At 40.9% G+C, this 15,225-nt stretch overlaps 1 protein-coding gene across 1 annotated transcript in view; it reads left to right on the forward strand.

The window, feature by feature from the left end:
- LOC115782303 (protein-methionine sulfoxide oxidase mical3a-like) overlaps positions 1-15,225 on the forward strand; it is a 79,634-nt gene that overhangs the window by 33,515 nt on the left and 30,894 nt on the right. Inside the window, 17 exon segments of the mRNA XM_030732411.1 lie at positions 1,637-2,047; positions 2,474-2,681; positions 2,823-2,939; positions 3,100-3,201; positions 3,747-3,902; positions 4,338-4,438; positions 6,526-6,783; positions 7,390-7,505; positions 7,876-8,002; positions 8,226-8,319; positions 9,000-9,147; positions 10,752-10,948; positions 11,128-11,246; positions 11,373-11,435; positions 11,588-11,764; positions 12,582-12,677; positions 13,054-13,137. Of these exon segments, the coding sequence (XP_030588271.1) occupies positions 1,769-2,047; positions 2,474-2,681; positions 2,823-2,939; positions 3,100-3,201; positions 3,747-3,902; positions 4,338-4,438; positions 6,526-6,783; positions 7,390-7,505; positions 7,876-8,002; positions 8,226-8,319; positions 9,000-9,147; positions 10,752-10,948; positions 11,128-11,246; positions 11,373-11,435; positions 11,588-11,764; positions 12,582-12,677; positions 13,054-13,137 (2,442 nt within the window). The 5' untranslated portion in view covers positions 1,637-1,768.

The following is a 15,225-nucleotide window of genomic DNA, read 5'->3' on the forward strand; positions in this document are numbered from 1 at the left end:
TGTCTTCTCATCTTACCTTTTGTAAGAAATTAAGCAAGAGTTATTCTCAGCATGTCAAATTTTTAATCATTTATTTTCCTAGCTGACATGATAAAGAAGCAAGACAGGTTTCTGCATCATTGCTCAGAGCTAATGCAAAACAGAGCTGCTGCTTGGTTAAAAAAAACAAATGAAAAAAATCAGATCAACCATGTGGTGTAAAGTCATCAGTGCTGGTTTTCTAATTGAGTTTTTTTTTTAAAACAGAGCTTTGTATGATGTCTTCCATCCTTATCTCCTTTTTTTTTTTAAATTTTTTTTTTATTTGCACTGATGTTGCATAAAGCTGATGTTTTAAGACATTACTGCCAAATCCACTTAGTTATACACAGGACATTCCCATTCATAACAGCAAAACTGCAGACATCAGTGAACATGAATGAACTCTTACCCATGGAGGTTAAAAAGAACAGCACAGCAAAGCTTCAAAAAGGGCTGTACCTAGTGGATGAAATTTTCACAGCCATCTAGCTTGTTAAAGCTAGATCATTTCCTTGACCGAGTAGGGTTTTGTGTTATTTTACAGTGTTTTTAAGAGTGAACTGACCCTTTCTAATGTCGGGAATGTCTAAAATGTTTTTGTGCCGTGAGGTCACATCTATGCACTTGTGCCCTGTGTGTTTCCTGTCTGGCTTTGTGTGGGTTCAGTACTTTTCCTGTGTCTGGCAGCTCCATGCTTAGAAACACAAAAGGTTGTTTAAGGTCGTGATGCTACAGAGGAATGAAGGCAACCAGCATGCATGTAATATGTTTAATTAAGTAGATTAAATCAGTTTCATTAAGGGTCATTCAGTCTGAATTCCTCAAGTTCATTAAAAAGAAATTCCAGGTGAAAGATGTACTTCTTGAGAGGAATTATACAAAATTTCAGGTGCCTACTGTCATTGGTTTTCTCAAAAAAACCAAAACCAAAACATTTCATTGGATGAATTATTGGGTAAATGAGATGGAGTCCCCACCTGCAAAATTGTGGTTTATACAGGCCTCCAAATCTGAGATGAGAATCCAAATACTTTAGAGACTTAAAGCACCCATCATTTATGTTAACTTGAGCTCTTTAGTCCATATTTATAGAGCCATAGTACCAGATATTTCTCCTAAAACAGTGTTCAGGTTGGAGGCATTAGATAAATTGACATAGAATGACCCTAAAGTGGGTGCTGAAAGCAAAAGGAAGTCATAGGCACCTTTAGATTGATTCCTTGAACTGACATGAAGTTGATGGTTTTTGAGTAAAGTTTTTCTTTATGTCAGATCAGACACTGTTAATCTCAGATTCTCATCTGTACGACTAATGAATGTAGTAGTGGTTGATGTGAAGTATTGTACAACACAGCGCCAGTGTAAAATTGTTCGCTTCAGAGTTCAACAAATTTTCTCAGGTTGTACTTCACACACACACACACATCTGTGAAAATAGCAGTGATCACCGATTAGATTTCATGCTGACCGGTTTGAAAATGTTTGATAGCTATCATCTTGCTTGTGTTCTTATTTCCAAATTTATTTATTTATTTATTTTTGATAAATTATCACACTTTGCAGCCAAATTGTCTTCTGTTATTCACTTTGTTTTACTTCACTCCCTCTCTGACAGAATGAAGATTCCTGAGGCTGGGAGTTAAAGCTCTCCTCCAGAGAGAGGGTGTTACCAGAGCTGGGGCTGGACCCAGAGGCCCCTTTCTGGGGGGGTGTCGGGGCCTCACAGCCCAGCTAGTGAGTCTGGACCATGGGGGATGGAGGTGCCCGTGCAGCTGGAGGAGATGGGGTGAGCCAGTCCCATATCCTGTTTGACAACTTTGTCCAGGCGTCCACATGTAAGGGCACACTCAAGGCTTTCCAGGAGCTTTGTGACCACCTGGAAGTGAAGCCCAGTGATCACAGGGTCTTCTATCACAAGCTCAAGTCCAAACTCAACTACTGGAAGGCCAAGGCCCTCTGGGCCAAGTTGGATAAGAGGGCCAGCCATAAGGAGTATAAGAAGGGCCGTGCCTGTGCCAACACAAAGGTAAACCTGCATAATTAGAAGCTTGTTGCTTTCTAGAGTTGGAATAACTGGGTTAACTGTGGCCTGTTTTCCCATTCTTGGCTAACAGACTGAAAAATTTGATCCTCATTGTTAAAAATTTGGCTTGCCATTAGGTTTGTTGATGCCTTTATTTTTTCCACCAATGGAAGATGTCTTTACTATCAGAATTTTCTTGTACCTCAAACTTGGACTTGCAGTTAGAGAAATGAATGTGTTTTTTTTTTCCCACATAGCTGCCCCTAATTATAGTATAATGCAGTGTTATAGCACGTTAAAGATTTACATGACAGGACAGCTTTATAAAGAAGCTTGAATGGGTGGGTTATTGGTCTACTGAGAGTTTGGGATTGATTTAGCTTGCCTCCTTAAAACCCTCCTGAAACATCTGATTCATTCTATATTTAGTGTCTGATCATTGGTGCGGGGCCATGTGGCCTACGTACAGCCATCGAGCTGGCTTTCCTGGGGGCCAAAGTTGTGATTCTGGAGAAGAGAGATGCCTTTTCTAGAAACAATGTGTTGCACCTCTGGCCCTTTACCATCCAGGATCTCAGGGGTCTTGGGGCTAAGAAGTTCTATGGGAAGTTCTGTGCTGGTGCTATCGATCATATCAGTGAGTAATCATGATACTCTTGCAATCCTCTGCTTGTACTACTAAAAGTATATATATTATGTTTGCATGTAGAAAGTGATCTGTAGGTTTTACTTTTGAAAGTTAATTCAGATATTCTTTCTCTCTGTGTCTGCTTTGTAGGTATTCGTCAGCTTCAGCTAATGCTGCTCAAAATGGCTCTCCTGCTGGGCATTGAGATCCATGTGAACATAGAGTTTAAGAGCCTTATTGAGCCTCCTGAAGACCAAGAGAGTGAAAGTAAGTAAATGAAGTTGCAGCCAAATAATTTGTTTTAAAAAATGAATGGAAAGAGGCCTTTTTTTTTTTTTTTTGGGGGTCAAAGAACTATCTGTCAGAGCCTCCAAGCCTGACTCTGCTGATGCATTTCTGCCTGATTACACAATCTGTGTTTTTGTAGAAATAGGCTGGAGAGCCGAGGTCCACCCTAGGACACACCCTGTCAGCGAGCTGGAGTTTGATGTCATCATTGGAGCAGATGGAAGGAGAAACACACTACCAGGCAAGTTTGCATGCACAGACTGGGAATAATGCCTCACTAATGCAGTTGAATAAATGAGGCAAGGCAAAAAAAGCGGCACTATTTGTTTCTCATAAGTCGAGCTGGAGGCCAGTCAGCATGATTATGATCTCACTTGTGTGCAGCTGTGGTTGGGTACCTGACCTCACTCTGCCCCTCATGGCTGAATGAACATTTGTGTACATCTTTGCTTGTGTTTATCAGGATTTGGCATTCAGCTTCAGACAGTATTTTAATCTCCCAGCACAGCAGAATAGGAATTGTTGAATTGGCTGTCTGTTTCCTATGAGTGTTGGGGCCACACACATTGCCACACTGGCAAAGGAGAAACCTCAGTGGAGCTGGGCACCATGAGTGTTTCCCCTAATTTGACTGTTTTGGAGAGGGCAGTCTGTGGAGTAGGCATTGTCATGATATAGAATATCCAGATGCATCTACAATGAATTTATGTTCTCACAGTTCAGTTAGTTCTGGTTCCTGACCTTGAGGCCTTATTTGCTTTCTCAACCATCTGTGCTCTTCTGCAGGGTTTCGGCGTAAGGAGTTTCGGGGAAAGCTCGCCATCGCCATCACTGCTAACTTCATTAATAGGAATACAACGGCAGAGGCAAAGGTTGAAGAGATCAGCGGCGTGGCCTTTATCTTCAATCAGAAGTTCTTTCAAGACCTCAGAGAAGCAACCGGTCTGTCACAGCTCCATTCTGCTACATTGTTTTTTTTTTTTGTCTGTGTAACTGTATGATACAGCATTAGGCCTCTGGGTACAGCATAAAACAAAAAAAATGTTTTTGGTAACTGTAAGATCTCAAGCTAGTGGAAGCAACTGAGAGCAGTTGATGCCAAAAATAAAAGTAATTGGACAAATAATCTGTCCTCTAATCATAGTTTAGAATTTGTCAGCTCACTCAATTAAAATACTTGGGTTTGATGCCAAGCCTGCCAGTTTGTCGCTGACATGACAATGCGCCTGGGGCTTTGGCTATCTGCTTTGAAATGCATAATTGCTGCTCTTGTGCTCAAATGACGTCGAGATTGTTAGCTCTGGCAATAAAAAAAAAAAAAAAAAAAATTATTGTGTTTGGTATGTAACACTGCATCTTTCTGTTGGTCATTTTAAGGCATTGACCTGGAAAATATTGTCTACTACAAGGATGATACGCATTACTTTGTGATGACTGCCAAAAAACAGAGCCTGTTGGAGAAAGGAGTCATTCTACATGTGAGTGATCAAAGCCCAGAGCTCTTGGTTGTGTGTGTGTGTGTGTGTGTGTGTGTGTGTGTGTGTGTGTGTGTGTGTGTGTGTGTCTTTGTAGCAAACGTATGCATCCTCAAACCAACAAAATTAGTCTTTCTGTCTCTCTTCTGGTCTTTTTTTTTTCTTCTTCTTCTCCACAGTCTTTCATTTTCCCCCCCAATCTTTTATTCTCTCTGTAAATTCATCCAGCATTTGCCTAATGGTCTAACCCAGCCAACAGTAGGAACAAACTGCCAACTCAAGCACTTGCTTAGAATTTGTGTCCTCGCTATTTACAGTAGTTTTCTTTCCCTGGCCACTTTACACAGGAAACCGGAAAGACCTTTTTACATGTCTGTCTTTGTCTACATATATTACTGAAGGTGTGCTACTGTTGTGTGGTGCCCTGTAGTCCCTAAATGTTTCAGATATGTCTGCAATAAATTTTAAAGTAAAGTCTCCTCATTCTTAAGATCATTTTTAGCTGCGTTGCTTCTGAGCTGTACCTGTACATGTATGTGCAGGTCTGTGTTTTCATAAGGAACTAATGACATTAATGAGTTTTGGGCATACACTGAGTTAAAACCCGAAGGGGATTTGAATTATGTAGACATAACTTACTTATTAAAGTTCTATTTAATGCAGTATTCTGATGAGATTCTTTTATAGAAATCAAAATGCTCAGTCCAGCCCCCTTTTATTAAATTTTTTTCCCAAAGAGAAAGAGGAAGGGTTGAGGAAGACAGAGGTTATTCAGCACAGTGCAAGGCAGCACTACACATTAGGAAACCACCCCTGCTAATATCTTCCACTGCCCTGCCCTTCTCTTCACACACCACCATTGGAGAACCAGAGAGCTTGAATATGGAAGAAATGTACCTCTTACCACCCTCTGTGAAAACATGTCATTTTGAAAGCATGCAGTGATTTGAAGCTACATGTTGGAGAGACTTGTGAACATCACAGTTCATTCCAGTGCAAATCCTTTGGGCTCGTTGTGGTAAAAGGGCTGTACATTTTAAATAGTGTTATGGAAATATAGACTTTGATATATACGGTACCAGGCAAACATTTGGACACAGTCACCCACCCATATAAATGGGTACTATTGCAGTTTAATTATTATTATTATTATTATTATTATTTAATTATTTTATTACATTATATGTTGTTCTCAGTTTATTTCACAATTTCACTTGTTTTGTGAACTTCTGATTAAAGTCTGTTTATAGTAACATCAGTTCTAGGTTGCAGCCTTATTGATGAGCCCATGATGTCAACTTCTGATTGGTTGAGCATTGTCTATCATGTTGTCAGGGATGACTCACGGTCATAAATGGTACAGACTATGACTCATTGAGTAATATTAAAGCCATACCTACTGCTCAGTTATATCGCTCGAATGTAAACAGCATGGTGGCATTATGTTTTATACATGATTCCCTTATGATTATAGTGATGTAATGCATAATACATTGATATCAGCAGATTATGTAGTATGGGTGCATTATGCAGTCATACTCCTGTACACAGATGAGTATATTTTGATGTGAAAACCTTGTAAGTGTGCATTATATCTGGCTTATTGTTATAGTATGTTATAGTATGCACCCTTGTAATAAGAGTGGAGTATGTACTTTCTTTAATTTGTTTACCATGGAAATCTTTTGTTTTTTTTCTAGGATGTGGTTACCAAAAAAGTATTTGTAGAAATGTTAAAGATAATCACAGAATATCAGTCTCTTACAGTATGCTTCAAATAGTTTCGGTTTAAGTTTTGATTTAAGGAGTATTTTTGCTGGAATATGTAATACATGTTTTAGTCACCCCTGGGTTAGTAAAATATTTGGATAAAGGTTTAGGGCAAGGCCTCCAAATTGGGACAAAATGGTTTTGCAGAAGGTAATAAGCTGTCTGCAGAAGGGTTTTCTCTTATGAAATGGGGCTGTAATGTTATCCTGACTTCTACATTTTATATTTTCATGAATTGCATTAGGACATCCTCATCGGTGATGGGTTTTATTAGTTTTTCATGTTGTGGCCACTTCTGATGTCATTCGTTTCTGTTGCAGGACTATGCAGACACAGAGCTTTTGCTATCCAGAGCTAATGTTGACCAGGCTGCCTTGCTGTCTTACGCACGTGAAGCTGCAGATTTTTCAACCAACCACCAGCTGCCCACACTGGACTTTGCCATCAACCATTACGGCCAGCCTGATGTAGCCATGTTTGACTTCACCTGCATGTACGCTTCAGAAAATGCTGCCATGGTGCGCCAACGCAATGGCCACAAGCTGCTTGTGGCACTAGTCGGTGACAGCCTGTTAGAGGTGAGAGAAGTGACAGAAGATTTTTTTTTTTTTCTTCTTATCACGGGAGTTCACTAGGACAGCTTTGTACAACTCACAGTGTAAAAGGATCATTATTTATCTGACACTGGCCCTTCATGTAGCCCTTTAGTTCACCCTGTGTATGAAACAAGGTGTTTTAATTCCTTTCTTTTTAAGGCCCTTCTCCTACAAATCTTATTTTCTTCTGATAGGCTGCCCCTTGTGTGGCTCCTGCTAACGTACTGTTACCTGGTGCTTGTAAGCCCCACCTCATCATCTCTGGGATTGTCAGTCATCATCGTGGCCAAGATCTAAAGACATCAGTTTTGAGCTGATGTCAGTACTGCACAAGAGGAGAAAAAAAAAAATAAACTAAGTTTTGTACTGTCTGAATTCCTTACAGGGATTATGCTGACCTCATTGTTTGAAACTTTGGACTTTTTATATGAGCATCCAGCTCTGTACCATACAAAAAGCATTTGTCATCTTCAAAGATTTTCAAGAGACTTTTTTTCTGTTGTTGGTTCAAATTTTGCTTCAAAGTTGGATCTTTATTATAACTTTGCATCTTTGTCTCTCTGTGGCCATATTTGGTTATGTCTCCAGCCCTTCTGGCCCATGGGGACTGGCATAGCCCGAGGTTTCCTGGCAGCCATGGACTCAGGCTGGATGGTGAAGAGCTGGGCCCAAGGAAAAACCCCTCTTGAGGTGCTGGCTGAGAGGTGAGGGTGTGGAAACAGTGAAACAGCGCAAAGACACCAAGTCCTGTTTTGTTCTTGTACTCATAGATATCTGCACATGCAGCCACACTCACACACGTGCTTTGTCTTCAGAGACACCCTTTTATCTCAGAGTGCTTTACTAGGAAATGTGCTGGAATGAGATTTCAAGCATCACTCCCACCTCAGCTAGTACTAATAGGATAAGAGTTTCTAGTAAGGACTGAATGGAATGTAACCACACTGTTCTGTTGTAATGTTGATAGTAATGTAATTGTAATTTGCTAATGCATTGCCATAGTATACTACTGCTTTTTTTTGTTACATTTCGCTCAATAAAATTTTGCCTTTTGGGTATACGTTTGCGTTTTAGGGAGAGCATATACCGCCTCCTTCCTCAGACCACACCAGAAAACGTCAGTAAGAACTTCAGTCAGTACAGTGTGGATCCTACAACGCGTTACCCCAACATTAGCCTTAACTTCCTCAAACCCAGCCAGGTGAGTATGAGCATTACCAAACCACAGGGTCCCCTTTTTTTTTTTTTTAATAAATAAGTAAATAAAACATTTTTTGTTTTACCCAGGGATAAAAATGTTTCTTTGGTTGTGCGCACTTCACAATCAGTTTGATGCTGTTATGCAAATATTTTAGTTGACAAATGACACTTAATGCAGGATGTGTGCCAGCATCTACCTAGAAATGATAATCTTGATGTTGCAGGTGCGGCACCTCTTCGACACAGGGGAGTGCAGGGAAATTCGCATTGAAATTGAGAATGTGATCAACTCATCAACCCCCACGTTGACCAGGAATGGTTTGTATCTTTTCTGCCTCGATTTATGGATATTTGCTGTTTTTTAGGAATGCAAACATAAGTTACTTTATCAGTGTAGGAGTTGCTGCAATCACTGTTGCTGAAATGTAATAATGAACTATTTTCACTCTAGACAATTGCCTGCTTGACAAGCAGTTGCAAGGTAACACAAAGTCCAAATGCATGGTGTTGCTTTTCAGGGATCCCTAAAAGCTTTAACAAATTTGGATATTCCTTCTATATATTTATGAATGAATAATTTGAAGTGATAGTGGAATGATGGAAGCTGTTGGAAGGAGTCATTGTGCAGCCCATGGCATTTTCTTTGCGTGCACTAACTCAGTTATTGATGCACTCACTCAATCTCCATGGCTATATTCAACATTTAAAGCCACTTGTAGCTGTAGCATCCTCTCCTAACCTCTCATTTGCATCCTTTTCATTTACATTAGTAAATTTGTTTTTTCTCCATTGGCTGATTTAAGCATTGGTACTAACATGAATGATGAGGCCATGGATGAGAAAACTTTATAATCCTGTTGCTCAGCCTTGCCTGACCAAGGCCATGAGATTGCCCAGCAAGAGATGTGTAAAACTGCCCAGTATAGTTTATGTTCCAGATTCTGTTCAACCTGCCGATTTAACATCAAGCCTCTAATTTTGTCTTTCCCACACATCAGAATCCATAGCTCGATCCAGTAAACTGCTCAACTGGTGCCAGAGGCAAACAGAGGGCTACAGAAATGTTAATGTGACAGACCTTACCATGTCTTGGAAGAGCGGCCTGGCCCTTTGTGCCCTAATTCACAGATACAGACCCGATCTAATGTGAGTATCTGGGAATAAATACATGTAGAACACACACTGACACTGGATAGATGGAAAGATTTCCTTTTTTTTTTTTTTTTTGCAGTTTGTGGACTTTTACAGACCTTGCCAAGTATATCCCATTGTGGTTAGAGAGAAAGGCCTGAAACTGCTTTGTTAGCCTAGAATGACTGGTCTGCTGTGTTTATGTGTTTGCTGGTTGCAAATGATGTTTACTGTCTGGTTAGGACCTTGTATATCACTGTAAATGAGGTGACAGCTACCAGTTAAAATACCCCCTTGGGTCTCCTATGGGCTGAGTCGTCCTTATTTCCCCCCTCTTCTCCCACACACAAGTGCACATAAACACTCTCCTCACCCTCACATACAATATAAACAACACAATCTCCATCCACAATGACTAATGTGGTTTGCTACCCTCTGGAGGCAACATGGCAATTAACATTATAAGCTATTAGAGTCTCTTGCTTGACCTTTGCAAAGTAGGGTAGCAGTTGTTCTTTGCTGCCACTGATGGGCCAGATGATGGGAGGGGGGGGGCAGAATGACGAGTGGAGAAAACTGCTTTCATGTGTGCACGTGTTCAAGATGGATGTTTAAGCTGAATAATGGAGGTCCCACTCAATGCATTTAAATGGATTTTTGCAGAAGAGATGTATTGATGAGCCATGTTTAATGGAATCTTCAGTTGCAGTATGAGGACATTTACAGTAATAGTTTCCACCAAATGCACAGTAGCCTGCTTTACGCACGCGCTTCATCATTAGTGTTTATGGTTCAGTTCCAGTACAGCTAAAGCTACAGGATAGTTTGGGGGTGGGGGGTTGCTAAAATATTGCTGATTCATCACAAAGTAAGGGATGCTTGATACATACTTTTTTTTTTTTTTGTACAAGGTTCAAATCACAGTACATATTAACAGACCTTCATTCAGCATATTTGTGTTTCATTTATTTTTCTTAAATTGAAGCTTCTGTAAAATCTGCAAACAATTTTACAATGTCCCTAAGCTCTTTAGAACTTTGAGCTCATTAATTTTGTTTTATAGCCCACAATGTTACTGTTTTGATTTGGTTCATTCTTGCATTACTGTTTACAACCACTAACAGTTTTCAGCTAGCTGAAGAACACAGTGGACAGTTTAGCAGCATTAAAACCAGATATTTTTTTCTCAACAGATGATGGAGAACAGACATAAAGTAAGAACAACTGTTGGGCTTAAAAAAAAAAGCTTAAATTATTGCAGTGATTTTTATTTTTCTAAGAAACTTCAAGTCCATAAGCCAAATAGCTCCTTTTCTTTAGATTTTTTTTTTTTTAGCTTAATTAGACCTCTTCAAGTGGAATTTTTATGAAAACACAGCTCAAGCTCATGTAATATACTCCTTTAGTTCGAATGAAATATAACCAACTATCAGACTTCACTCTTTTTAATGTAAAGTATGTGTCTGTTAATGGTGCATGCATTTAATTTCTTTGTCTGCATTTTGTTTAGAACTAAAGACTCATAACCTAATTTCATGGATTTGAGATGAATGCATTCACTGCTTACATCCTATCTCACAGTCATTTTCTGTGGTCTTTCTTTGTCTTTCTGTCCTCAGTGACTTTGATTCTCTGGATGAACGAGACCAGGAGAAGAACAACCAGTTGGCTTTTGACGTGGCAGAGAGGGAATTTGGCATCTCACCATGCATGACGGGCAAGGAGATGTCCTCTGTGGTGGAGCCAGACAAACTCTCTATGGTTATGTACCTCAGCCAGTTCTATGAGATGTTTAAGGACACAGTGCCACCTGGAGGTGAGAGATGGTGCTACAGTAGATTTTGTCCAGTTATCTTATTGTGATTTGTAATCAGAGGGGTCATTTCCTTTAAAAAAAAAAAAAAAAAAAAGCTGTGAAGACATAACTATTTATAGTCTTGAAAAAACTACTGCTACTGTTCGTTATTTTGCTAATTTTTTTATGGATCTGTTCAGATAACCAAAACTTGAGTCCTGAAGAGAAGGCTGCATTGATAGCGAGCACAAAGTCTCCAATCTCCTTCCTTAGCAAACTGGGTCAGAGCATTGCAATCTCCAGAAAACGAAACCCTAAGGTCAGTGCCTGAAAACTGCCAGCATGTCTTGTTGTTTATTAAATCATCAAAATCAGCACTTCAGCATTTCTTTTTTTTTTTTTTTTTTGCTGAGGGGGATAATAGCACATGACTTTTCTTCAACAGGACAAAAAAGAGAAGGATTTAGACGGTTTGGGGAAGAGAAGGAAAACCAGCCAGTCTGAAGATGTGAGTAGTTCTGACAGCAGAGCGTCTCAGATGTTGATCTTGTGATTATCGTTTGAGCAACCTAGCCAACCAGAACCGACTAATTAAACCCACCAGACTCACAGCAATTGCCAAAAAAAAGTTTAGCTTCCCCCCGACTATTTTCCCCACAGGAAGAGGTATCCAGGACCGGTCGTGACGACAGGCCATCTGTTCCCGCTAACCTGTCGGAGAGAAAGATGGACTCTGCTGCTGTGGGGAACCACAACAAAGTGAAGGTCATGGCCACCCAGCTGCTTGCTAAATTTGAGGAGAACGCTCCCACACAGCCGACAGGACTCAAACGACAGGTATGGAAGAAACTGGTGGAGTAGTTTTGTGGTTTCATATCTGGGGGTGGTGGAAATGAAGATTAAGCAACAGGGAAAAGATGCTGAGACTTTTTTTGGTTGTTCTAAGAGTTGAGGTTATATTTGCACACTCAGTGGTTTGTTTTTACTTACAATGGATATCTTTGATGAGCATGTACATATTATGCTTCATGACAGGGCTTCATGATGGATGACTGTTTTAATGAGCAGAGGTCCTGCATGTTACTATTGGTCAGGCTCTGTATTTTTCCTGAGACATGTGGGCGGCCTCCCGGTGCTGACTGGGCTTAGAGGGCTTGGGTGAACTGGTTTGCAGTGGTCTGGATTTCTTGCCACTGAGGACTGACAGAGGAGTGCGAGGGAGGAGTGGGCTATTGAAACACTAGATTGTATTGCTGACAGAGAGAAGGGCATTTCTTAGCTTTTGTCTCGTAAGGTTTTTCTGTTTTGTGTGCTACTGAAGTTTATGAAAAGTGCAGAAAGGGTCCTAAAAATCCTTTTATGCAAGTGATAATAATTCTGCATGACATTTACTGTCCTGTGCGTCTGTAAATAATACCCAACTTCACCACACATGATGCACTTATGATATCTTGTCATTTCCTTATTTGTTTTAAAGACATATTTTCCTACTGCTGCGACTCCACTCATGCATGATTCACTTCCTTCTTTCTTGTTCTCTCCTTGGTTTCCGCTCTCATCACGGACCATTTCATGATGCCTTGCATGGTTATTCTGGCCCTCTACTCTAATTGGCCACACTCGGTGTCACTGATCCTTTTACCTGACTACAAAGGGAGACTCCCTGCCCAATCTGGACCGCCTTTTGTCCCCTTCCCCACCCCCTGTGAAAGAGCCAGTGCGTCTGGCACCTGTCCCAGCATGGAGAAAGGTAAACATTAGTCCTGTAGAGACTAACAACTAGAGTGATCTAACCATATATCCCTGTTGTGTGTCATCGTGGGGAAAGCCACTTTGTGTTGACCTGTTCGAGTCTGAGCCCGCTTTGTAGTGGGCAGACTTTAGATCTGTTGTGTGAGATTTGGAGGAATTAACTCAGTAGCTCGGGTATAAAACTGTGTGATTGTTTAACTTTCCAGTCAGTAGCTGTGCAGTTTTATGTGTGTGTGTGTGTGTGTGTGTGTGTGTGTGTGTGTGTGTGTGTGTGTGTGTGTGTGTGTGTGTGTGTGTTGTATGCTTTTGTGCCTGAGTGAGAAAAGAAAAGTAGAAAAGTCACAGTCATCCTTGCTTCTCCTGTCTTGGTTCAGAGACGTACACAGCAGCAGGAGAAGCTGAGCATTCGGTACAAAGAGATGATCAAGTGTCATACACTGCCCAGCAGAGGGGAACAGGTATGGTTAGCTAGGTAGGGCTGAATTATGCTTGTGCGTCACGTATTTGCAGGACGTATGGACACTGAACTCTGTGCAGTAACCTACAACGTAACCTGACGTGCATCTCCCGAGAAATTTAACTACACGTCGGGGTCAGCGCAGCTGCAAGGGCTGTAATTACTGCGTAGGGTTCAGAGGGGATTTCTGGTTACTTGCGTAGGCCCTGCAAAGACCCGACACAGAAGCATAATTCAGGCCATAGTTATGGTTAGTTGCTTAGTTATGTAGCCCTCCTTTCTTAACTATATTGGTGTTCTGGTCTAGAAGCAAGTGGAAGAGAATGTAGCCTCACCAAGGAAGACTTCACATTTTTACAATAAAGGTATTCATGGAAAACATCCACTAAGAACCAGGAAAATATGAGCGGTACTGATTTAATTACAATAAAACCTTGCCAGCTGTTTCATAAAGCACAAGCGTCGTCTATTTCCTGCTTCAACATTATGTGGGGTTTTTTTTGTTTTGTTTTTTTCTATTTTTTTGTTAGCTTAATTTTACACAACTGTATACAGAAAGCCATAGAAACATGATTTTCCGAAACTCATTTTAACCTGCATAATCTGCACACATGCAGGTGCAAAAAGGCAACAGAAACACCCCCCCCACCCCCCCAAGGGGAAAAAAAAAAAAAAATCTCTACCAGTATTCAACTAATTAATTATCTTATAGTCACATTTCAAGGTTCTTGTTGTTGTTGTTGTTGTTGTTGTTGTTGTTGTTGTTGCTGTTGTTCATCTCTCATTAAGGGGTAGATACAATAACACTTGATGCCATAAAGCAGCCATACCAGTATACAGTGTGTATATATACCAGACATTTCATTACAGCTTGTTAGTACTGGGCTTCGGTTTTACCTTCAGAATGGCCTGAATTCTTCATGGCATATGTTCAACATGGTGCTGGACATATTCCTCTGAGACTTTGGTCTATGTTGACGTGATAGCATCACACAGTTGCTGCAGATTTTTTTTTGGTTGTGCATCTATGATGCGAAGCACCCGTTCCACCACATCCCAAACGTACCTGTGCGGTTGAGATTTGGTGACTGGTGGAGGCCACGTGAGTACAATAAACTCACTGTCATGTTCAAGAAACCAGTTTGCGATGATCTGAACTTTGTGACATGGCATATTAACCTGTTGGAAGCAGCCATCAGAAGATGGGTAAGCTGTGGTCATGAAGGCATGGGCATGGTCAGCAACAATACTCTGGTATGCTGTGCATTTAAGTGATGCTCAGTTGGTACTAAGGGGCCCAAAGTATGCCAAGAAAATATCCCCCACTCCATTACACCACCAGCAGCCTGAATCATGGATACCAGGCAGGATGGATCTGTGCTTTCATTGGTTGAAGTCAAATCCTGACCCTGCCATCTGAATGTCACTGCTGAAATCAAGACTCATCAGACCAGGCGACATTTTTCCAATCTTCTGTTTTTGGTGAGTCAGTGTGAAGCTTCCTGTTCTTAGATGACAGGAATGGCACCTGGTGCGTTAGCCCATCTGCTTCAAGGTTCAATGTGTGCCGCTTTCAGAGTGGATGCTCTAATGAGTGGTTATTTGAGTTCTTGCTGCCTTCCTGTCAGCTCCAAGCCATTCTCCTCTGACAAATAGTCAATGGACTGGTTCTAATATAATGCTTTTCTACTCTTCTTGAGCACTCATGGAGCTTTATACAACACCCATTAACACACACATTCATAGAATCACTTCTTTGTCTAAGTGCTTTCTCATCTAACATTCACACACACTCACACACACTGATTAATGCATTGAGAGCAACTCGGGGTTCAGTATCTTGCCCAAGGACGCTTTGGCATGCAGACTGGAGAAGCCAGGCTTGGAACCACCAACCTTCTGATTAGTTGGTGACCTGCTCCTCTACTTGAGCCATGACCACCATTTTAACCCAGAGAACTGCCACTTACTGGAGTTTCTACAGCACCAACAACTATGCCACTTTCAAAGTCACTTAAATCACCTTTCTTCCCCATTATGATGCTTGGTTTGAACTTCAGCAGGTGGTCTGGACCACATCTACATACTT

The sequence above is a fragment of the Archocentrus centrarchus genome, chromosome 6 (assembly GCF_007364275.1).
Source record: "Archocentrus centrarchus isolate MPI-CPG fArcCen1 chromosome 6, fArcCen1, whole genome shotgun sequence".
In the NCBI taxonomy this organism is placed as follows: Eukaryota; Metazoa; Chordata; class Actinopteri; order Cichliformes; family Cichlidae; genus Archocentrus; species Archocentrus centrarchus.